Source organism: Natrix helvetica (assembly GCF_964273705.1).
Source record: "Natrix helvetica genome assembly, chromosome: 14".
In the NCBI taxonomy this organism is placed as follows: Eukaryota; Metazoa; Chordata; class Lepidosauria; order Squamata; family Natricidae; genus Natrix; species Natrix helvetica.
The window spans coordinates 1,735,275-1,760,137 of record NC_138564.1 but is presented as its reverse complement, the minus strand read 5'-3'; the positions used below and the strand labels follow the sequence as shown (position 1 = coordinate 1,760,137).

The 24,863-nt window shown below is 47.8% G+C and overlaps 1 protein-coding gene across 5 annotated transcripts in view; it reads left to right on the top strand.

Annotated features, from left to right (window-relative positions):
• LIMK2 (LIM domain kinase 2) overlaps positions 1-24,863 on the top strand; it is a 49,166-nt gene that overhangs the window by 11,631 nt on the left and 12,672 nt on the right. For 2 of the 5 annotated variants that reach the window (XM_081966549.1, XM_081966548.1), the window contains exons 3-8: positions 12,686-12,821; positions 15,514-15,623; positions 16,164-16,352; positions 17,532-17,637; positions 18,336-18,529; positions 21,045-21,231. In XM_081966549.1, coding sequence (XP_081822675.1) covers positions 12,686-12,821; positions 15,514-15,623; positions 16,164-16,352; positions 17,532-17,637; positions 18,336-18,529; positions 21,045-21,231 — 922 coding nt within the window. Of the gene's footprint in view, positions 1-648; positions 804-9,640; positions 9,945-12,685; positions 12,822-13,400; positions 13,515-15,513; positions 15,624-16,163; positions 16,353-17,531; positions 17,638-18,335; positions 18,530-21,044; positions 21,232-24,863 lie in introns of those variants that run through there. The other 3 variants (XM_081966552.1, XM_081966550.1, XM_081966551.1) reach the window with 3 other exon arrangements.

Below are 24,863 nucleotides of genomic sequence, written 5' to 3'. Positions count from 1 at the left end.
CGGCCTCTTGCCCCCCAACAATCTGGCTCCTCATTTGACCCACCCCGGAAGGACGGAAGGCTGAGGCAACCCTGAGCCTGGTGAGATTTGAACTGCAGCTAGCAGTCAGCTGAAGTAACCTGCAGTACTGCACTCTGACCACTGTGCCACTGCAGCTCTTGTCCATCATTTGACAAAAATAATAATTAAAAATAATAATTGATTTTTTTTTTAAAAAAAACAATCTCCAAGGGCAGATTTGATGGGCCACTAGATCTTTTTCTACCATCCGCTTTCTACCTGCCTATGATTGGCTTTAGAGTGAGACTTGTCCCTTGAAGATTGGAAGTGCTTCACGGAGGCCCTCCGTTTCTTCTGGGCTTTGTTGTTGGTGACACATGAGGGGGACCGGATTTGTTTGGGCTCTGACTCCTGAGTTCCCCTTTGCTTTTGCTGTTTTTGTTCCTGCGACCTGGGTGGGGCAGACCTCCAGCTCCGTGTAAACGACCATCAGAGGCCTCTGGATGGTTTCCTTCCCACCCCGTCCTCCCCCACGGCTGCTGCAGGCGGTAGGCTCCCTCCCATCTGGCCCCTTCTGAGCAGTTAATGTGTCACCAAAGGCCTGCCAGGAATGTGCCCAGGTCTCTGTGTCAGGCGTTCTCTGGGGCCAGCCCTCTCCCAAGAGTGGCGCAACCTGCCTAATCTCAGCACATTCCCTGGAAGAGGCACGTTGCCTTCCTCTTCCCTCCTTGGCTGAACCCAGAGGGCAGGAAGGGCATGAAAAGGAAGACGCCTTGTTCGTGAACTCTGCCGCCAAGCACCAGGTTTGTTCTGTCTTGGGAGGATGTTGTGATTCACATATTTGGGTGGTTCTGAAGTGGCTGAGCGCATGCTGGCTGGGGGATTCTGGGAGTTGAAGTCAACAAGACTTAAAAACGATGTAGCACAACGGTGTGCAGCTGAAGCTGCCTTGTCAATACCAATTTGGATTCCATTGCACTAAATTGTGTTTAAATGATTTTTCCTCTTCCACTGCATTAAGTGCTCACGCTGGATTCCTTCTGCGTTTGAGTTCAGAGTCCAGCCCTGGCCAGGCTGGATGGTCTCCAAATCCCAGGGCTTCCAGAATTCTCAGGAATGGCCAAGCTCTCTCTCTACAGCTGAAGTCTACACTTTGGGATGCACAGCCTGGAGAAAGGACCCAGTTCTCAAAGAGAGTGTAGTTCCAGGGACAGGCATGTTTTTCTGCTGTCATTGGACTGCAGTGCCCAGAAGTCTTTGGGAGAGACCCATTTCCTTTGTAATGGGGAGCTGGAAGGGACCTTGGAGGTCTTCTAGTCCATCCCCCTGCTCAAGCAAGAGACCCTATACCATTTCAGATAAGTGACTGTGTCTAGACTCTTCTTAAAAACCTCCAGTGATGGAGCATCCACAATTTCTGGAGGCCAGCTGTTCCACTGGTTAATTGTCCTCATCGTTAGGAAGTTTCCCCTTAATTTTAGCATCACATCGCTTTATCTTCCATTATCTGGATGTCTTCTGAATGGGTTGCTAAATATGTTTGTAAATGCACTAAATAAATACTCAGCCACGGTTGTCCTGTCGTTGAAGTGCACATCCCTGGGAAGGCTCCACATTGCACAAGACGGATTCAAACATTTCATTGTAAATATGTCTGATTAGGTAGATGTCTGTGGAGATTCTCAATCATCCAGTCCATGGTGGTTCCAAAGGGGCTGCTCAAAGGGGAATTAGACAGTTTCTTGAAACGTTTTCCATCCCACCCAAGAAGCGTCAAGCCAGGACTAAAGAAGCTTCTTGGGTGAGAACCAACACGTTTTCAAGAAAAAAACGAAGAAAGTCCAGTTCTCATCCAAGAAGCCTTTTGAACAGCACTTTTGGAATTGTGATTAGGCAGTCCCTCTGTCTGTATCTATCTATCCATCCATCCATCCATCCATCCATCCATCCATCCATCCATCCATCCATCCATCCATCTCAAATTTCTGAACCATTTCATCAGGACTGTCGTATTCCTGTCTGAGCAGTGAACTCTTTATGCTGTGAAATATCTCCTGCTGGAAAGAATATAACTTTTCTTGATTCCTTGCCAGACTCTTATTCAGAAGCAGACCTGGGTTTGATAAGGCATTTCCCGGGTAAAGGAGTGTCCTGAATCCCTAGTTTGGCTTTAAAGGAATGTCCGGATGGAAGGCCTTAGCATTGGTTGTTTTGGTTGGGCCCTTTGAACTTGTATGCTTGCATAATAGCATGGTGGAAAAGGAAGGGCAGCCCGGAAGGGTTGAGAGGCAGCGATTGTGGATGCTCTGCTTTACGGCATAAGGGAGGAGCCCAGTTTGCCAACGGATAAGTCCCACTGAGGATGGGTGGCCGTGTTTAAAAAAATCCCTAGTTGTTGGAGTGACCGACTGAAAGGATTTTACACTCCCCTTAATGTGTTTCCCTTGCCCTGAAAATCCTTTGAAGATATAAAAATAGGATTTAAAAATAATGTTTCTATTGATACTAATGCGGCTTTTCTGACGAATTGAAAACAAAATAATGAAACATAAACTAAATTAAATTCATGAATAAATTAAATTCATGGCACCACTTCCTGAAATTAAGGACGATGATTAGCAGAATCCCTCCCCAAGTTACGTTTATTAAAGCAGATAAAATCACAGCTCCAAACCTCTTGGATCGCCAACCTGACAACTTTTGTTGAAGCTGTGGCCTTCTTGTCTCTTACGTAACAGGAGAACAAGTTTAAAAAGATTTGCTCAAAGAATCGTGGACAGAGAAACACAAAATGATGTAGCTACTCTCAGTAAGGCTGGTAACTTGAACTGGCCGAGTGAATATAAACATACTTTTCAAATGGACAGCTATGTAAAGTTACAATTGCGAAAACATCTTAGGGAGATTTCTACACGGTGATATTCAAACCCTTGATACAATGGTCAGATATGGGAGGCTCCCACTCTCTATCATACAACGGACGTATCTGCATTTGTGGAACAACAGAGCTAGAAGACTTGACTCACATACTAATTGATTGTTGTTTGTATAAGGGGGGTGAGAGGGTCATAAATTAAACGAAAGACCCATTGGGAACCCCATATCAAAACAACGAACCTTCTGTGCGGCCAGAATTTGAAAGCAACATTTGATAAGGGTCAGTACTTGAGTAATGTTGAGATCAGATCGACATATGTGGGACTGATTGGGGTAGATTGAAGGGGTGATACTGAAATATAATTTTATCTTAATTTAGGTACTTATCTATATATTAAATTGTGTTTTATTTCATTTTCATTTTAAATTGTTTTTATAGGATTTTATTAATAATTTGTGTTTGGAACTCTGTATTTTGATATGGCCTATGGGCTAATCAAAAGGGCTCAGTGGCTAAGACGCTGAGCTTGTCGATCAGAAAGGTTGGCGGTTTGGTCGTTCGAATCCCTAGTGCCATGTAATGGAGTGAGCTCCTGTTACTTTCCCCAGCTTCTGCCAACCTAGCAGTTCAAAGCGTGTAAAAAATGCAAGTAGAAAAATAGGGACCACCTTTGGTGGGAAGATCACAGCGTTCTGTGCGCCTTCGGCATTGAGTCATGCCGGCCACATGACCACGGAGACGTCTTCGGACAACGCTGGCTCTTCGGCTTTGAAATGGAGATGAGCAGCGCCCCCTAGAGTCGGAACGACTAGCACATATGAGCAAGGGGAACCTTTGCCTTTACCTATGGGCTAATCAATATACTAAACTAACTAATCTCAGATCCTGTGTCTGCCCTAGGCAGCTACTACACAATATTGGGAAAATATAGGTAATACTACAGGGTTCCCACACACACTGAAACATCTTTCTGAATGTGAAGCACAGCCCTTCTGCTGGAGGTGTTGAAGATTACTTGAAGGTAATAACACGGAGAAATAAGTTAGCGTCATTGGCATCTTGATAACACCAGGATGATCTCACTCGGCAGTTTCATATGAATGACAAAGTGGCGCCCGGAGGGACTTCATGTAAATTTTGAGGAGTGACTCTGTCACCAAGCCTCCGCTGCGTTCTACCCAAAGGATGGGAATGGAACAAGTGCAATGCGGTACTTCAATCCCAAATTCCTTCGTCTGTAGATCTAGAAGATACCTTCCAAATCCAGAAGTTAAGAAAAGATTCAAAAAACCCAGCAGTGATACTCCCTGGACTAGCCACGGTCATCTGTCAGGCTGACCGAGGCCATTTGAAGCCCATAGCTGACTTTGAAGCCTGCTTAAAATGGGTCTAGAGGTGATCTGTTTCCTCCAAAACACTTGAAGCTGCTTGCCGCCACCTTCTCCGTCATCTCTCCTGACCAAGGGAAGTTGAAGACTGGCCTCACTAGGGTTGGTTTCTTAAGAAAAGGCCCAAATGTTGCCAGCCGCCCTGCTGTTCCTCCTCCGTGAGGCTTTGTGGTGCACAGCAAGACCAGTTCCCATAGCAAACTTGCACAATTAAGTCCCTTGTGTTGGGCAGCTGTCCAAAGAGCAGAATCAATACCAAAAGGACAATTGTTTTGGTGCAGCTCTTGAGCTCGGGAGTAGCATGTAACACCCAGTTGGTCAACACACCATTCCGTGTCTGCTTTGTCTCTCCCCACTATTGGGGGTTTGTTGCCAAAGCATACATTCCTATCATTCTTGTGTTGCACCTCAGAGCGAGCCGTTTTGTGAACTCTGGGCAGAGCTGAAACTCCCATTTCCTTTTAGAGCACTGCAAAATGTACCTTTGCCTCCTTGCTGGGAGGAGGGGTGACTTGCCCTGTGATCAATTTCTACCCTTTGAAAACTTAAAACAAGGGCAACTCGTTTTTTTTTTTTTTTTTTGCCTCCCCCTTTATCGGATGTTTTTAAATTCCTCCCACGCAAGGGCTGTGGCACAGCTCCTTTTCGAATTGAGGACCAACAGTCACCATCTTGTTTTCATGCTTGGGTTGGTCCATAAAGTCCTTAAGGTGCCATTTTTGACTTCCCCAGAATTCTTCATCATCCAGTAATGTAGAAACGGGGCAGGGAAGAACTGGAAATGCCAACATTTGACCAGATGTTTCAACTGTAAGGCCTTCAGTTCAAAATCTGCCTCAAAGTGGAAAGTGTAGACTGGATGTTGTCGTTGGTGATAGGTGGTGCATGGGCCAGATTCCTCCCTCCCTCCGGGGTCAAAAGAAAATGGCTGGTTCCCAGCTGGGAGCACCTGAAGGCCGCAGTCCTATTCCTCCTGCCTTAAGGGATACCCTGGCAGTCCCCTTCACAGAGAGTCCTCGGCTTACAAGCACAATGGAGCCCAAAACTTCTCTTGCTAAGCAAGGCCATTGTTTTGCCCCATTTTATGACTCTTCTTTGCCACAGTTGTGAAGCGCATCGCTATGTCAGGGTTCCAAGTAATAGACCCATAGTAAGCAAAACTCCGAGGCGGACAAATTCCTCAAAGAATAGCTTTATTGGAGATACCATATTGCAGGGGTGTCCAAACTTGGGAACTTTAAGACTTGTGGACTTCAACTCCCAGAATTCCCCAGCCAGCCATGCTGGCTGGGGAATTCTGGGAGTTGAAGTCCACAAGTCTTAAAGTTGCCAAGTTTGGACACCCCTGCCATATTGGCACAAATCTGGTGAAAACCGACTCTGAAGGTTTCCACGGTTTTCACCTAATGAAAAGAGAAAGTTTTCCCACAAACCCAGTCAGTCATTCGCAAGGCCCAATCAAAACACTGCCTGGTTGCCTGGTGACCTCACTCCTCCTGCCACGGTCCAGGTGTGAGAATGCCCTTGGTTCCCAAGGGAAAGTATTTTATTTTGGCTACAAACCCCAGCTATCTCTAATTCCCCCCTCCCTCTCCCTCAGCTCCATTGGGGCAACCCCGGTCAGGTCAGATTCAAGGTTGACAGACTGAAGTTGTTAAGAGAACCACGTAGTTGTTAAGTAAGTCCAGCTTCCCTTTGCTTGTTGGAAGCCAGGTGGGAAGATCACCTGAGCCCAGAACAAATGCGACTGTTGTGAATACGTGACCATTGCCAAGTGACTGGATTTTGATCACACGGGGATGCTTGCAATGGTCGTAAATGTGAAAAACAGTCATAAGCCACTTTTTTCAGAGCCGCTGTAACTTCAGACGGTCTCTAAACAATTGCAAGTCCCGGAATGCCTGTATTTTACGTTGCGTGTTGCCTTTTGAGGAAGCTCTCAGTGACAACATATACAGAAAAGTCTGACCCAGCCTGCACTGCAGGGGTGATGTGCGGTGTTGGTGGTGTACAGCAGAGAAGCTCCTTCCCATCTCAGGAGTGGAATGAGAAGAGAAGCAGGGACCAAATCCAGGGAGGAGGAGGTGCAAACTCAGCAGAACATCCCAACTGGGCCACCCTGATAGGCCAGTTGTCTCCTGGAATGGCCCAATTGACCTGGTCCAGGGTGAAAAAAACGCAGCATTTAATTATATCCCAGGATTGAATTCTACGTGTAACAATTGCCTAATTATACTATTATATTATTATTTCCTGACAGTTAGAACAATTAATCACTGGAACAGAAATTGCCTCCAGAAGTTGTGAATGCCCCAACACTGGAAGTCTTTAAGAAGATGTTGGATAGCCATTTGTCTGGAACGGTATAGGGTTTCCTGCCTAGGCAGGGGGTTGGACTAGAAGGCCTCCAAGGTCCCTTCCAACGCTGCTATTGTGTTGTATTTTATACTGAAAAGCAGGAGATTCCGGGCATCAATAAATCCCATATATCCAGATAATCTCTGAAATCCATTACTAGCAGAAGTTGTGATGGGCATGGATGACTTTCAAAAAAAAAGAAGGCTGATTTCTTGAAGATGAGAATATTTGTGGCCACTGGTGATTCTATTTTTCTTCCAGAGCTGGAGGTGGCAGTTGAGAAGGTTGTGTATTTGTGTTGGTGTTTCCTGGAGGGCATCTGATTGGCCTCTGTGACTGGGCCATGCATGAATTTGGACTGATGCCCTGGGGTATGAACTATAGACTACCTCCACAATGGTCTACCCCTGCTTGGCAATGTTCTGTGTTAATAGAGCAGCTAAAAGTCTATACACACACGGATGTTGCATTCCTCAAGGCCAAAAACTACAAAGGTAGCAATTAGACTCCACTGATTGCATGACCTCTGTAGATGTCACACGCTAAATAAATAAAGTAGCTGCCCTCAGCTTTTGTTTAGCAATAGGAGGAATCTGGTCCAGGATGCATGACAAAGAGGACTAATAAAATGTATGGGTTTTTACATAGAATTCAAGCAGACAATAAATAGTTGGAAGTTTCCAATTTTGTTGTCCCTGAGATACCACTTAACAGAGGAAATGGAGATGTGGGGCGTGGATCTCAAAGCCCCAAAGATCCTGTTCCTATAGCAAAGTCCTCTGAGTTGCTCACAACAAGAGATAAAAGTGTTGTATCTTATGATTCATGATGAATGTATTTATGATGGCTATGGTCGTGATTTATCACTTATATCTTTTATGTGCACTGAGAGCTTATGCACCGAAGACAAATTCCTGGCGTGTCCAATCACACTTGGCCAATAAAGAATTCTATTCTATAAATCAAGCAGAATTTCAATAAGAATTTTAAAAAAGCAGTCACCACAGAAAAGGAAAGTCTTGAGGCATAAAAATAGCCTAAAGCTAAGGCAGATTCAGAAACCTGCAAAGCAAACAAACTGTAGACAAGACCAACCTAGGTGCTAATGGTATTCTCCTCTGGCGAAGATACTGCAGAACTGGGGCACCATGGGACTGAAAAGACCCTTCCCAATAGCCAGGAGGCCCTTAAGAAGGCCCCGGAAAAACTCCCAGCCAAGCAGGGGGGAAAGCCTATGTGCTATGAAGAACCTTAACCATTCTTGTGGAAAAGACATTCTAGAATTCCATGCAGTTGGAGGAGCCCTGGAATCAGGCTCTGGTCTCTCACTCCAAGTGAGCTGCCTCAGCCCTACTCTGACCTCACTGCAATTTGGGAATGGTTTTGAAAACTGGTTCCAAATACAAATGCATTGCGGCATTCAAGGTAGGAAATTGCCAAGCACCGAAACAGTAGTACAGTATCCCTGTCCCAGGAGTGCTGTAGCTGGAATTTCCACTTGTTCTAATAAAGGATTCTCACGTCCATCAGGCCCCCACAGATGCTCCAACAGTGAGGACAAATCATGAGGGCATTCTAGATTATGTGCTTCAAGAAGATTATTTTTCAAGAAGTGGGGTCTGCAGCCTTCCATAGATTTATCACCAGTTATTAGGCAAATAAGCTGTCTACTAAATACTTTCCACTCAAAGTATGAACACAAAGAAGTTAAATAATATTGGAAATAATATTCCCAATAATATTGGAACCATCCGAAAGGACTTCCTATGGCTCCAACGTACTTCAATGTAAAGGAGAATCCTTGTAGACCAGGGATGAAATGAGGGCTCCTTGGGTTAACCAAGCTCAGAGAGCGCCAAGGACCCCTGACTTAACTTTCCAGAAGGGTCTGTTGGTTGATAGTCGAAAGCTACTGAGAAGCCCAAGGAGAGCTAGCAGGATTATATTTCCTCTGCCTGCCTCCTAGCAACCCTTTCACCCTTGAGAGACAACAACATTCAGAGAAGCTGCACCTGGAAAGCCAGCACCAGCTCAGGCTCCCAAAGAAGAAATAGCAGATGGGAAAGAGAATTAGCCGAAAGACCTACAGGATAAAGAGTTGAAAGAAATATCATCTGATGCTGAGATATAAGGAAATAACTCTTGAGAATATAAAGAAATATTGTTGAAATACTGGGGGGGGGGGGAGGAAATATGGGGAATTACAAAGTAAGGATAACAGTTAGTGGAAATACAGATGTTAAGCCAAGAGAATGACCTGGAAAATGATGGTATTCTGGAGTTATGAAAGATTGATAAATCCCAGAAACTTTTAAGATGGGAAAAAGAAAAACTGAAGAGAGGTTGAATTCTGTGACGGCGTCTGAATAAAGATCAAGATTGCTAGAAGGAAAAGGAGTAGAAAGTTGGTTTCTTTGACCAAACTTAAACTAGGACATATTAGTGTAAAATCCTGGGAATCCTTATGGATGTTTTACTGAGACAGAAACTGAAATGATAATGATTTATGGGTTTGCATATGAATAAGGGATAAGCTATGGAAAGAAGAGAGATACCTGCATGTAGCAGGCCTGTCTGTATTTTTATCAGAAACACCTACAAAGCTAACCAAAGTTACTAAATTTGTGCTTATTGTGAAGATTGAAAGTCACTCTTTTTTCATATTTTTCACCTTTTTTCTTTTCTCTGGCACTTTGTATTCTCTCTTTATTTTTCTTGTCTTCTGAGTTTGTATAGTCTTCTATTGTTGTTTTCTTAAAGACTTTCAGCAACATTAAAAAGAAAAAAATTCCAAGCATCACAGCAAACTTTGGCTGTCGGCTTGATTTGGCCTCTGTTGACTTGGAGGCAACTTTCTCCTTTGCAAGAGCTTCATGCCCTCCAGGGTTTCCGCGGCTGCAGTCTCACCCTTTGCAGATCGGCTGTTATCTCCCAATCGTTCAGGTATCCACCTCTCTCTTCTGAAGGAAACTCCTCCTCCTCCTCCTCCACCCTCGCGGGAGAACTGCAAAGGGAGGGAACGTGGTGCCTCAGCCAGTCTTGACTTCCTTGGGCGGCCCCTCTGCAAGGACCTTGGTCCTCCCGCTCAATCCCAAGCTGAGCTGCCCTTTGGGCAGTTCTGGGGAAGGAGACGATGAGAGCTGGGACAAGCCCACCGAGGAGCCCCCGTTGGCCCAGCATCTGGCATTCCCGTGCAAACACTTCAGGAGCTGAGTAGACGGAGTTGGACAGGTTTGCTGCTGAGCTGGTTTGGCCAGTGCTCTGGAGATGGGAAGCTACTTGTCTGCCTGGGCTTATGTCACTCCAAGGAAGCCCTTTTGGTGAGTCTGCCTTCCCGCTTCCTTGTCTGCCTAGTAGACCTTGTTCGCAAAGAGAGGCAACCACAGCGATGCCAGTGCCTGGAAGCCCTTCCCTCCATCAGCCGTCCTCCTGCTTAGTTCAGAAGCCGGGTGAAGGGAGGATAACCGCAGGTGTCTTTTGCCTGCTTCACTCTGTCCATAGAGCAGATGCAAAGATGAGAAGAGAAGGACCAGGGAGGCCTAATACCAGTCTTGCAGTATTTGAGGGGCTGCCACAGAGAGGAGGGGGTTAAGCTGTTTTCCCAGGCTCCTGAAGGCAGGGCAAGAAGCAATGGATGGAAATTAACCAAGGAGAGAAGCAATCTGGGACTAAGAAATTTTCTGACAGTGAGAGCAATCAACCCGTGGAACAGAAGCTGCCTTCAGACTTTGTGGGAGCTTCATCCCTGCAGGCTTTCAAGAAGAGACTGGACTGCCACCTGTCAGAAATGGTGTAGGGTCTCCTGCTTGGGTGGGGGGTTGGACTAGATGACCTACAAGATCCCTTCCAACTCTGTTAATCTGTAAATCTGTGGAAGTGGAAAGTAATAATTTATTACTGAAGAGACAGTTGCAACTTTATACATGAGCTCCATACTTGATTGAACTCAATATGTTATTGCAATATAACACTGATCCATTATTCCTGGCCCGGACATTAGTGGTCGGTGGGACGTAGCACCTATGAATATTAGCGTCCATAAATGCCTCCCTTTGTATTCCCCACGAGCCCCAGATTGTTAGAAGGCAAAATGGGTGGGAAACCCTCTTTCTTTCAAAGCCTTCCTAACAATCTGGAAAAAGGCTTGATGAGGTGAGTTGAGAAGGCGAAGAGCATTTTTGATACTGAAGGGGGCGACAGTGAGCAGTTTTACTAGTGGACTTTGCGGTAACCGTTTGTTATCAATGTTCCCAACATGGCAGCTTCTTCATTGAAGGCAGCAACGTCTTATTCTCCAAATTCTCTCTCTTCTTGCCCATCTCAAAAGGTGCAGGGAAGAATATAAAGAACTCATAAAGAAGTGCTTTATGAGGTCAGAAGCTGCCAATCATCTACTAAGCAACCACCAAATTATCCGCTGGGTTTCTGTAGGTGCAGAGGGCTTTGAATCTGGGTTTGGAACTTAACGTGCTGTTTTGTCAGTTCAGTCGAGATGGCAAAAGACGTAAAGATTTGACATCTGCTAGAGTAGACAGAAGTGACTTTCTCTTTTACGCAGCAATAGAACCTTGTTTTAAAGTCAATAAAAATTGTTCCTGAACATAAGGAAAAGTGATACCTGGGGACCGTCTCCCAAAACACCTTCCTTGGAAGCCTCGGGTAAATCTAGAAGGAGCTGAACAGTGGGATGCCTCCTGGAGTGGATTTGCTGTCTATCCCAGGAGAAGCAGGAAGGACAGTGTGTGGGGCAGGATAATAATTTCTTTCCTCCGTGGAAATTCCAAGCTCACTCGGTAGGCACCTATATCCTACATGGGAAACCGGGGAACTCCTGCATCAAAACGTTTTGGTAGTTCAAAGCCACTTTAAAGGCCCTTCCCCCTGTTTGCCCTGAAACTGGACCCAGTTCCCAGTTCTTGGACCAGCCAGAGCAGAAAACAAAAGGTTTCAGAGTGACAGACTTCCGACGGGGATCAGATTTCATTTTCACTTGCACGATGAAGGAGTTGTGGGAGTGGAGCTCTCTGTGGGAAAGCATGCCTAGTGAGTGAAGACCGTGTGATCTGGCCAGCATCGGACTCTTTCCTCTTGGGAAGGTTTCAAGAGTCTGTAGCTACAAGCCAAAGTAACACCCCCCCCCCCCCCATGGAACAGATCAGTCTTTGCTGCAAAAGTAATGAATTTGGCAGGGGGGGCGGAGAGGGGGGAGACAGCTTTGCAATCTTGCCAAGGATCTGGTGCCTAAGTGTTTGTTGCAAAGTGTTCAGAGTCACTGCAAGAATTTATTTTTTTGTTTCCATTCTGGGTTTCTTTAGTATTTTCTTGCTCTGTGAGAGCTTTAAGAGTTTTCCAGTCTCTTTCCTTGCTGCTCATGCGTGACTGCAGCTGCTCCAGGGGGGCTTTTAACAGAGCTCAGGCTCCGAGCCATTTTCCTCACGGCCCATCTTCCAAAAGATGCTTCTTCTTTGGTTGGGGGTATTCCGTGGATCCCTGACAGCTTCTTAATCCCCAGCAGATGGAAAGAAGCCTTGATTGTTGCTAGGAAGCCTCGCTTTGCCTCTAGCCTGGGATTTCTTGTTGGATTCTCCTTCATTGTCTCTTCCCCGGGTTAAAGAGATGGGAAGAACTGCAGGCTTGCTCTGTTTGTTTGTTTGTTTATTGAATTTATATTGCCTCCTATTCACACATGGCAACTCAGGGAGGCTTACACAATATAAAGCATCATATAAAACTAATCAAGAAGAGTCATATAATAAATTACTATAATAAAATCACCCTCCACTAAAATCAAGCAACATTGAATGGGGATCGAATTAGTACATAAGGTCTGCCTGCCTGTCTGCCTGTCTGTCTGTCTATCTGTCTATCTCATTCCATCCATTTAGAAACCGTCCATCTCCTTCATAGAGGGATCGTGGGTCGTATGTGCAAATAAAATGTTCAAAACATTTAAGCTGAATGTAAAAAAAAAATAAAAGAGGGTAAGAGTAGTTTAAAATGTGACTTTAAAACGGTGCCCAGCAAATAAAACTTCCAGCCCTCTTTTTCTTCCCCACGCCAGCTGCTCCGAGTGCCAGGACCTCCTCACCAACTGGTACTATGAGAAAGATGCCAAGCTGTACTGCCCCAAGGACTACTGGCGGAAGTTTGGGGAGTCTTGCCACGGCTGCTCGCTGCTGATGACGGGGCCCGTCATGGTAAGTCTTGTCCTGTGCGCTCCTCCCTCGGCATGGCCAGCTAGCACCCCTGGCTTCCCTTCGGGAGAGGCGAATTGCCTTTCTTAGCCACAGAGATGGGATCGATGGGCTTCTCCCTGACGGGTATATAGACACGTATCTTCCAGCAAGTAGGTGCTGTCTTTCAGGAAATAGCCCATGAGGAGGCATCCTCTCAACATGTCTTCTGAGATTCTCAGTCATCCAGGTCATAGTTGTCTTCAAAAGGCAACTGGACCGTTCTTTCCTTGAGGAAGAAGAAGACACTTCACTTCTCATCCAAGGAGCATCCTCAGTTGTGACTGGATGGTGCAGGGATGGAAGGAGAGAGACGTAGATTCTGGCAGGATGGGTGTGCGCGGAAGGATTGTATTTCTTTGCAGTCTCTCTCTCTCTCCCTCTGAGAGCCATTGAGGGCACTTGGGGGGTTGGATCACTGAATCACCCCAACCCTCTCAACCAGGGGTGGTTTCCTGCAGGCGCTACTTCTGGCTTGCTCAGGGGCGCGCCACTCATGTGCTTCATGCATGCTGTGTGCGCATGCACAGTGCAATAAAAATTGTTTGCATGTGCAAAAGCGAAAAACAAGATGGCATGTGGCAGGCCTCGGTCGCTGCCGTTTCCAGAAATCCAGGCGCCAAACCACTATTGGCTCGGCCGAACTGGTCCAGACGGGTAGGAACCCACCACTGCTCTCAACATTGAATTTTAAAACCCCCAATTGCTTCAAGTGATGAGTGACAGCTTCAAATGCTTGGCCCTTTCCAGGATTGGGTGCCAGATTGGAGGAAGGGACACTTGTGGTGAGGGTGAAGGAGTGACACATTCATTCCATCCCTTAAGCTACAGTTTCTCAACCCTGGCAATGTTAAGGTGCGTGTGGACTTCAACTCCCAGAATTCCTCAGCCTTAACCCCACCCATTGAAAGCCAGAAGGGCCTCTGGGTGGGAAGAATGGATTTTGAGTGTCCTAGAATCAGGTTTCCTATTTGGGTGGGGGTGGAGGACCCTTCGGTGGGGACGACATGAGGTTAGGGAGCATAACAAAGTCAGGTCACTTGCATGGAGGGAGGCATGTTTTCTTATGTTTTCCTAGGTTTGGGGAAACTTTTATTTTAATAGCAGTAGCATTTAGACTTATATGCCGCTTCACAGTGATTTCCAGCTCTCTCCAAGCGGTTTACAGAGTCAGCCTCTTGCCCCCAACAATCTGTGTCCTCATTTGACCCACCTCGGAAGGAGGGAAGGCGGAGTCAACCTTGAGCCTGGTGAGATTCAAGCTGCCAAATTGCAGGCAGCCGGCAGTCAGCAGAAGTCGGCTGCAGGACTGTGTTCAAAGCACTGCCAATCTCATCAGAGGGCTTTAATTATTGTCTCCGGTCTCAAAAGTGGTGAGAAGCAGCCCATTTCAGGCCTGGGGAACCTAGGGCAGTGACGCCACGGGACGGAAACCTGGACTCTTGGGTCCCAGTGTGTGTATGCACGCCGAAATGCTGCTCTTTTAGGTTTTGGCGTACTTGCGCACACGAAGGCCAACTGACCAGTGCATGTGTGTGCACAGGAACATGGAAGGGGAGCTAGCGAGGCTGCGCGTCTCATGTGGGATGGCTCTGCGTGCCGCTTCTGGCACGCATGTCATAGGTTCGCCCCCAGGGGCCATGGGGTTTGAATTCACGGAGGATGCTGGCTGAGGGCTGAAATCTGGTTGTGGCCACCAGAGGGCCCTCTTGGGCCAGGGGGGGAGCTAGAGTTTGCTTCCATGCTGCCCTTGGGGGTTGAGACCACCGTCTCCTGCTTGGGGGCAAGCCGCAGTATAGAGGAAGCCCTCCTCCCTCTCCATATAACAGGTGGATGCTTTAGCTGGGTAAACGAGTCTCTTGGCATCATCGTTTCTTTTTTCAAAGTGGCTGGAAGCTAAGCCACAATTTTAGGCAGTTGAGAGAGAAGGTGAGGCAGGAAGCAGCCCCAGGTCCTCCTCTTCCCCTTCCCTTCCCTGGGGTTTTCTAGCTTTGCTTTGCTCCTGGGACCGAGGGCGGCTTCCCTGCTGCCTTCACAAGGGCACATCCTGGAGACACAGGGCAAGGCGGGCAAGAAAGGCTGCCGAGGGCAGGCTCAGTTTACAGCCTCCACTCCCAGATCCCAGCAGGATCCATAGGAGGCTACTTAGTGAGCAAGAAGCCGGATGAAAGCCACAGAGGGCCTGGAAGGTGGTTTCCCCCAGACGGTTCCTGAGATTTCCCTTCCTGGAATCAGCCACTGCGCTTGTGCTAGCTTGTCAGTCCTGCCTTTTCCCCCCAAGAGCAGCCGCCGCCCCGAGGTTCATCTCCTCGTTTCCTGCTCTCCGTTGCGATGGCCCCTCCGCCCAGCCCCTCCTTGCCAGCTGCCTTCCAGCCCACCACCAAGAACCAGATTTCACCAAGGGGTCTCCAACCGGCCCCTTGCTCTCTCCTGCCCCGGAGGCATCTGCCCCGCCGTGTGCTCTGGGCAAGAGTGCGCAAGGAGCCACTGATCCTCAGGCATCTCTGGGATTTGTGGCAAAATTCTGGCTCGACAGCAGCTGCTGAGTCTGCATTCAGGGTGCATTCAGCCCCACCCCTGGGGCTTCACTCCCTCTTTCTAGAGCATCCTCACGTTTCTTCCTGCTGACCATCCTGCCCGTCCCTTTTCCTGGCAGGTGGCTGGGGAGTACAAGTACCACCCCGAGTGCTTTGCGTGCATGCGATGTAAAGTGATCATTGAAGATGGCGACAGCTACGCTTTGGTGCAGCACTCAGCTCTTTACTGGTAAGGAGAAGCGGCCATGCTCAGCCGTGGGTCTGGGGGGCTCTCTGGGACGGGGAACGTCTTCTGCCCTGCGCCTGGCCCTCCCTCCTCTGCCCTGACACCAAGAAGGGAGAATGGCAGGCAAGGTTGGTGTGTCCCCCCCCGCCCCCCTTGCATTCCCCAGAGAGGGGAGGGACCTGGAGAGTCCCCCACCCCTCTGGGTAGGCATTAGGGGCATGGAGGGCCACCAAGTAAGGAAAGTCCTGCTTTCCCGCTCTTCATGTCCAAGCTGCCCCTTGGATCCGTAGCCTTGGAATCTCACGCTTTCGCTCTTCCTGGCCTCCGTGGTCCTAGGTGGGGAGGTAACCCTCAGGGCAGGGGGGTGTCGGCATACCGAAGAGGGACTGTTGGAAGCAATGCTGTCTGAATCTAGGCCTTGTCTCTGCAACCAGCAGCACCGGAGCGATGGGCCGCTTCCTAGCTGACAGCATGGCAAGAAACACGCGGCCTTTTCTCTCCTCCGGTCTAAACTAACAGCAGAATCCCGTTCTCCTTTTTCAGTGGCAAATGCCATAACCAGTTTGTGCTGATGCCAATGCTAGAAAGACTCTCGCCGGAGCCCCTGTGTGAGCAGCTGCCCTACACTTTGACCCTTCTCTCCATGCCTGCAGCCACCAACGGCGAAAGGGGCTTTGCTGTGGCTGTGGAAGGGGGCTGCTCCCCCTACGCTGCTACGGTGGAAGTGAAGGAGTGAGTAGGAAGCTCTGTGAACTGCATGGGGTTTTGCTCTGGCTGAGGCGTTGAGAGATCCAAGGCCACAGTCGTGGGGTTTTGCATTTTCACGCCAGCTTCTGCCATGCCTGTGGCTCCTGTCACCTTGAGCGATGACCTTCATTAAGAAAGCAGCCCTTTTGATCCCCTCAGTGGCCCTAATGCCATTCACGGCCAAAGCGGCTCCCTCTGTACCTTGGAAATTGGAGGCATTGTGCTGAAAGCATTCTGCCCGGGAATTCTTCCAAGAGGATCCCTCAAAAGCACAGAAATACTACACATTTCCAACGGGTCGCCATTGTTAACTGAGAAGGCGCCTGGGTCCTGTCTCTCCTGCATCTGCATAATCTTTGCCTCACCCCAGTTTCACTCTTGCATCAGTCCGATACCCGCAGGTGCAACGCAGTCGGGCATCCACCTTTGAGGAAAAAAAATCTTAGTTGCAAGAGGTGATGCCAGACTCCTCCTCCCAAAAGACTTCCAAAGTAGAACAGTTTCAGGGAAAAGTAACAAAGATGATCAAGGGATTGCAAAACGGATCGCAATTTATTTGCTGCCCATCTCACTGTGGGGCTACTCTGGGCAGCTTATAACAATTTAAGGCCACTTCACTTCCCTCCACCCCATCTGGGAGCATCTTTGCCCTTTTGGCTGCCCGGCACTTCCATCGCTGCCCTCCCCCTGCCACCCCCTTTGCTACCATCTTCCTCCCAGCTGCTGCAACTGCTGCCCCTCCCAGTAGCAGTGGGAAGGAGGGAAGGAGGAAGAAGATAACAAAGGTCAGCTGGGCGTGGCAGGGGTAGGTGGTGACGGAGTGTGGGGTGGGCAAGTAGCGGGGAGGGGGCTTGAAGCCTACGCTGCAGTCATAATAAATGCAGTGGGCTGTGAAGCATCCAAACGTTGATCCGTGTCTCTTGAGGGCCCTGCAAGAGCTGTAACGGGGGGCTATTCCTAAACACCATTTGTTCATCGCTATTGTAACTGTCACTGAAAAAAAGGTCATTAAGCGAGGACTACCTAGGAGGAAATGCTTCCTTCAGAGGTGGCTTGCATGGCTTGCACTTTCCTCTCTCCCCATTGCTATGTGGTCCCTCATAGAGGCTCACCGAGGAGGCAGATTCTTCGGATCTCAAGTCATGTTTTTGCTCTTGTGTGCAGAGTCAACCGAAGGCACATCAGCCCTGAGGTCCAAAATGCCATCCACCCCGGGGACAAAATCTTGGAGATCAACGGAAACCCAGTCCGCACGCTACAAACCGAAGAGGTACGTTCTGAACAGCCTTTCCGGTTCCCTGCTGCCTCGTAAGGGAGACGGAGCCTAAGGCCTCTTGGGGCAGGAGCGGAGAGTCCCCGCAGAGAGTTCTCAGCCCCTCTAAGTAATTGTGAAAGGCCTCCTTTCCTCTGAAAGCATGAAGAGGTGCTGAGAGAGAAGAGAAGAGCAGGCTGGCTGAAGGGCCTTGGGGGATTTGCCTGGGGCTTCAGAAGATTTCTTCCTGGTGTTTTAAAACAACAATAGGATGTCTGTATTATTTTTTTTTTGTCTTCCTGAGTGCCAGCCGAAAAACGTGCCTGTGCTATTTTGATTTTCATCGCAGATTTATATGACATAAATCAGGGGTGTCCAAACTTGGGAACTTTAAGACTTGTGGACTTCAACTCCCAGAATTCCCCAGCCAGCTATGCTGGCTGGGGAATTCTGGGAGTTGAAGTCCACAAGTCTTAAAGTTCCCAAGTTTGGACACCCCTGACATAAATAGAGGAGCCCTGATCAGGAAAGAGTGGCTTAAACAGCCAAGACATGCTTTTAATTAAACTTAAACCCAGCTGCTTCTTAAGAATGAGAAGCCAAAGAAATGCCTCCTTCGTCCAACCTTCCCCATCCCAGGTTGATGGAGGAAGATTGTGGCTCTGTTGTTTAGGAAGCCTTTTCCCAGCACGGCCAATTCCCTCTTTGCTTCTCAGGTCAAAGAACTGATTCACAAGACGAATCAAACCCTTCAGCTGTTAATCGAACACGACCCAGTCTCTCAGCGCTTGGACCGGTTGCGCCTGGACTCCCGGCTGTCCGGGGGCAATAAGAAGCCCTCCACCCCTTCTCTTTCTGCCCTGGAGCTCAAGAAGAACCTGGAAGGGAGCCTGCGGCGACGCTCCCTCAGGTAATGTCCCCGGACTCCAGAATGGCCTGCTAATCTCCAGCTGCAAAGTGCAGTATAAGCAAGCACTGCCCTCCGGCCATAACCGTCCTTGGAGGTGGCCAAAGGCAGGGAACTGACCCTTCCAGTTCGGCTGGAACGCTGCTTCATTGACCTGAGCTCTAGTAACAGATTCTCCAAAGACTGATGGGGTTTGCCCTTCCCTCCCTCCCTCCCTCCCTCCCTCCCCTCCTACAGCTCAGGGATGGACTCAGTCTGAGTTGCTTCCTGGTGTTCATTTCTCAGGCTTTAAATATGTTGCTGAACATGTTGGAACTGTCTCCACCGGGTAGTTTCTGCTGTATGATATCTCTGGCTCTCTAGAGCAGGGGTCTCCAACCTTGGGCACTTTAAGACTTGTGGACTTCAACTCCCAGAGTTGATCGGTCATGAGGTATAATCAATATCAATATTAAGAAAGGAAAAATGCATAACAATTACTTTATTTGTACATCTGGTCATCTGTAAAAACAATTGGTGGTACAAGAGGTTTAAAAATGCTGTTTGAATCCCAAACCTTACCTTGAAGGGATTCCTTATAAATTTAGTTATAATTGCGACATATCTTATGTTATAAGATATAATATGTGATAAATCTACTGCTCAGAGATCCCAAGAAGCATCAAACATACTTAGGATCTCATTTATAGTAAACTTCAGAGACAATAGCCATAGTACCTAGACTTATATACCGCTCCACAGTGCTTTTCAGCCCTCTCTAAGCAGTTTACAAAGTCGGCATTTTGCCCCCAACAATCTGGGTCCTCATTTTACCGACCTCAGAAGAACGGAAGGCTGAGTCAACCTTGAGCCGGTCAGGATCGAACTGCCAAATTGCAGACAGCCGGCAGTCAGCAGAAGTAGCCTGCAGTACTGCACTCTAATCACAGTGTCACCGTGGCTCCTACTAATTAGCACATAGAAAATAAAGGAAATAAAAGATAATCAACTACCAGAATTCCCCAGCCAGCATCTGAAGGTCAAATTTCTTTGGGTAGAAATGCCTTGAAGGCCAGAGTCCTGAGTCATAATGGGGGAAGGCCGAGTGACCCAGCAGGAATAGTGGGGTACCTTAAGTGTGTGAATAAGACTAGAAAGCTTTCAGTCCACCTTCAGTCCTGCAAGCTCTGGGGGGGGGGACTCTGGGCCCACTTAAAATCTTTCAACTCAACTTGCCCCACTCAGTTATTGTGAGAAGTTTTGGAAGAAGGATGCTGTGTAGCAGGAGACGAAATCCACAGACTCCCATAATTCCTCAGCCGTCCACGTTGAGTTGAAGTTCCCAACTCTTAAAGTAGCCAAGGTTGGATCCCTTTGCTGGGGAGAGCAATTAGTTGTGCACAAAGTGTACAATTGTGTATTACCTCGTACAGGACAGAGTACCGAGCAGAGTAACAGAATACTATTGGTTGGTGGTCTCAAACCCGTTAATGCTGCACGAGAGTCATACCTGACCCTGCCCTTTTACAGGTCCTAAGTGGCAGGCCCACCCTTGCATGCAGACCACCACCCAGCCTGAAGCAGATTCTCACCAGCAACCAGAAACAACAAGAGGCTAACACGGCCCTCCAATAAATCCAGGTCTGCGTTTACACCACCAGCAGCATCCCAGAGCCCAGCAACCTCACAAGTCAGACTAGATGCCCACAGGATCACCTTCTCTTCTCATGCCACCATTTGCTGGCAGTTCTCCTCTGGGTTCTGTGTAGGAGAAACAGGCCAGCTATTTTGGAAATAGAAACTTGGCCAGCACAATTGGCCAAAAGACAAGTTTCAATCTATGTCAGAAAGTCTCTCAACAAACATAATTATTTTTAAGACTTCCTATCTGTTAACTGATATCGTTCTTGTAATCTGCGCCTGGTGTAATCTGCCCATCCATCCTTCCATCCCCCTCCACCTCATCCCAATTTAAGCCCTACATCAACTGAGCCAGTCTATGCCTACAATGAAGGGAGCTGCAGCTGGTGAAAGTTTATACCTTTTAATAACACATTTTGTTAGTCTGAAAAGGTGCGAGCAGTTTTCCTGACTTTTGGCTACTACAGGCTAATGTGGTTCTCTTCCTTTTAAGGAACAACAGAAAAGCCTAAAGTAAATTGCCGTTAAGGAGGAAGAACCTTCCTAGTCTACTTTTTCTGGGCTGAAAGAGATTATTTAGTATCAATTCATTAATTGGATTAATTGTCTGTTTATCTCTCTTTGTCACGTTCTCCTCCTAGGCTAAATAAAGAAACAATTGGTCTAATCCTCCTGTAGAGGCCAGTTTAGGGAAAGGATTAGGGCAAAAGGACCCTTATTCAAAGGATTAAAAGGAGGGGGAAACTGGTCTGGCCCATGAATTTCCATCCTGCTCCTGCATGGAGTCAGTTCTCCGTGTCGTTTGTGAAAGTGCATCTTCTTGTTCGGAAGTCTGATCCCAGCACTGAAGCTGCAGGTGGTACCTGGAGTCCCCTCCTGAATGGGTGTTGTATTCCAGGCGAAGCAACAGCATCTCCAAGTCCCCCGGGCCCAGCTCCCCCAAGGAACCGCTCATCCTGAGCCGTGACATCAGCCGATCGGAATCCCTTCGCTCCTCCACCAGCGGTTCCCATCAGATCTTCCGCCCCTGTGACCTGATCCACGGGGAGGTGTTGGGCAAAGGTTTCTTCGGCCAAGCAATCAAGGTAAGGGAGCCAGCCCCATTTCCCCCTCCCCCCCATGTGAATTTCATCCCCTCTCACCCACCCCTCGAATCCTCAAGAGCCTCGCAGGGGACCCTGGAGCTTGATGAGTTGTAGAATTCAATAGACAGAGAATTATACATGGAGAGCAGGGGTGGCAAACTCAAAGCCCAGGACCGGATCTGGCCCACGGGGCCACCATGGAAACAGTGAACGAGCGGCCAGGGAGCCTCTGCCAGCAGAAATGGAGCTTAGGAGGGCTGTGGATGGCCATTGCAGCCAGAAATGAAGCTCGGGGCCCCATTTTCACTGGCACTCAGGCCACCACAGGCGCCCCAACACAAGTGACGTCGCGTCGCGTCTCCCCCCCCCCCCCCCCCGAAGTCAAACATAACCCTGATGCGCCGGTCAATGAAATGGAGTTTGGCTTCCCTGATGTAGAGCTTGCCTGTTCCACCTGCTTCCTTTGCATCAGCAGAGTTTTGCCACTGCACGGCCACACAGGGAGCCCTTGACCTGTGACCTTTTACAAAGTTCAGTGGCCTGGACAAGGGACGTACGGCCCATTCTCAAAGTTGCAGCCATTCTATGCACCATCGTGTGATTGCAATTCAGGCGCCCACATTTCACACTTCTTGTAGTATTGTGCAGTCACATGACCCCAATTTGCAACCCTCCCAGCCGGTATCCGACAAGCAAATTCAATAGAAGGGGAGGTGGATTAGTCAGATTCCTTCAGCAACCATGTAATTCATTTAACGTCCCAGTGATTTGCTTAATGGCAGTAGTAAAAGAAATACCTGCAAAATTGGGTCTGGCCACTTCGTGACTCGCTGAATGGCCGCATTGCTTAGCAACTAAAATTTCTTGTGGTTGTAAGTCGAGGACTTCCTCTAGATAGGGCGGATTGAATGATGGTTGAGGCAGGAGCTTTTCAGAATGGAGGGAAGCCTACAAGGAAAATGATTGATGGGAAGCACTGTGGTGGGATCTTAAATATTGAGTAGCCTCATTGCTGGGGAATTCTGGTGGCCAAAGCTGGAGAGCCTACTCTAGATCAGCAGGGGTTCTGTTTTGAAAGCCACACCAACACCTGAAAACTGCTGTGATATTGTGCTTTGTGTGTATTTGCCTGTATTTGATATCTAAAAGCGTATCAACTGCTAGAGAACTTGTGGTTCAAGAGGGGGTGGGATCCACAACTCAGCCACACCAGCTGATCTCACTTTTAGGGAATCCCTTCTTATTTCCAGGTTAGGTCTCTCTCGCGGCTTCCATCCGTTGCTTCTTGTTCTCTGGGCTATGGAGAATAAATTGATCTCTTGTTCTCTGTGAAAACCCCTTCAAGGATTGGATGATGGTTATCAGGTCTCTCCTCAGGCGTCTTTTACCCATTTTTCATAGGCTTTAGACCTCTTGTTATTATTGCTCTTTTCTGCACTCTTTCTAAGGTCACAGCATCTTTTTTGTATGATGATGATCAGAACTGGAGGTAGAATTCCAGGTGTGGCCTCACCAGTGCAGTATAGAGTGGTACTATCACTTCTCATGAGCTTGACACTAAGGTGTGGCCCACTAGGCCCCCAGATCTCCCTCACAGTTGCTACTGTTCATCCAGGGGCTGCCTAGACTTACACCTGTGGGCTTGGTTTTTCTTGCCTAAGTGCAAGAGTTAAACTTTTCTTGCCACTGAACTACACCTAGTTGGATAGGGCCCAGTGCTCAAGTCTGTCAAGATCCTTATGAATGTATCTTCCAAAACCTTAGCAATTCCCCCAACCTTTGTGTTATCCTGTCAGGCCCAAAACAAAGAATGACACATATTGATTCTTTTATGGTTTCACACCCATGGACAAAATCTCCCCAGACTAAGGACTCTACTATCTGCATCTACCATGCACCGTGGGAACTATTAGGGAGGGACTGCATTCACCCTCTTTCTCTCACACAAGGTATGTGGGCTGTGTTGCCTCTTACTTCCCTTGAATGCACCGTCTCCCTCTTACACCCCACATCCACAGAATTAGAATTTAGAATAGAATAGAATAGAGCTGGAAGGGACCTCGGAGGTCTTCTAGTCCAGCCCCCTGCTCAAGCAGTATAAGACGCACCTTTTTTCCTCAAAAAAGAGGCTGAAAATCTGGGTGTGTCTTATACACCAAACACAGCATTTTTTGCCTCCTGAAACCCCGCCCCTTCACCAAAATGGCCGTGCAGAGCCTTTTGGAGGCCTTCAGAGAGCTTCTGGGGGCTGGGAAGGGCAGAAATGAGCAAAAAACTGGCCCTTTTTTGCCCCCCCCCATCCCCCAGCAGCACTCCATAAGCCTTCATAAGGCTATGCATGCAATTTGTTTGACAAAAAAGGCCCATTTTTTGCTCATTTCCCCCCCCCCAGCACTCTGCAAGCCCCCCCCCCCAAGGCTATTCATGCCTTTTTAAAAAACGGGCTGTTTTTGGGAGGTTTGCAGAGTGCAAAAAGTTTTTTCTCCTTTTGGAAAGCTCTTTAACTGATTGATGAGAATTACATTGGTCAAGTGCTGTTCCAGCAGAAACAAAGTCTTAGGTGCTGCAGATTGTCAGTGATTTCCTTCTCCAGCACATGGATAAATACACCTGGAAACATCTACCTACCTACCTACTCTCTCTCTCCCTACCTATCTACTGTATTTCTCTTTCTCTCTTTCTCTCTCTCTAGCCCTCTACCTACCAGCATACCTATTCTCTCTCTCCCTACCTATCTATAGTATTTCTCTCTCTTTCTATCTCTTTCTATTTCTCTCTCTATCCCTCTACCTACCTATCTACCTACACCCTCTCTTGCTCTCCCTACGTACCTACTGTATTTCTCTCTCTCTCTCCCTTTATTTACCTACCTACCTAACTACTCTCTCCCTCTCTCTCCCTACCTACAGTAGTTCTCTCTCTTTCTCTCCCTCTTTATCCCTTTATCTACCTACCTACTTTAAAAAAAATTGCTTCTTCAAAACCTTCAAAGCCTGCGTCTTATACTCCGAAAAATATGTTGATTCCATGTTGCTTCTAGTCCTGCCCTCTGCTGCTTTGGAGAATAATTTGACCCCCTATTCTTTGTGGCATCCCCTCAAATACTGGAATACTGCTATCATGTCACCCCTAATTCTTCTTTTCTTTAGACTACCCAGATGTAAATCCTGCAACCATTCTTCGTATGTTTTAGTCTCCAGGCCTTTAATCATCTTAGCTGCTCTTCTCGGAACTTTTTCCAAAGTCTCAACATCTTTTTTGTAGTAGGGGGGACCAAAATTGGTTGCAGTATGATGAGCGCCTCTTCAACCCCATCATCATTCATGAAGATGTTGAAGAGCCCTGGGACCATTAAACTTTGAAGAGCACTTAAGCCAGGAGTCCCCAAACCTGCCTTAAGCCCTTCAAACTTTGCCTCGTTCTGCCTTTTGCAGACATTCCTTTGATTGTACCCCTTTAAATCAGGGGTGTCCAAACTTGGGAACTTTAAGACTTGTGGACTTCAACTCCCAGAATTCCCCAGCCAGGCTGGCTGGGGAATTCTGGGAGTTGAAGTCCACAAGTCTTAAAGTTCCCAAGTTTGGACACCCCTGATTTAAATGAATGACACCCAGCTAATTGGTCTGCTGTAG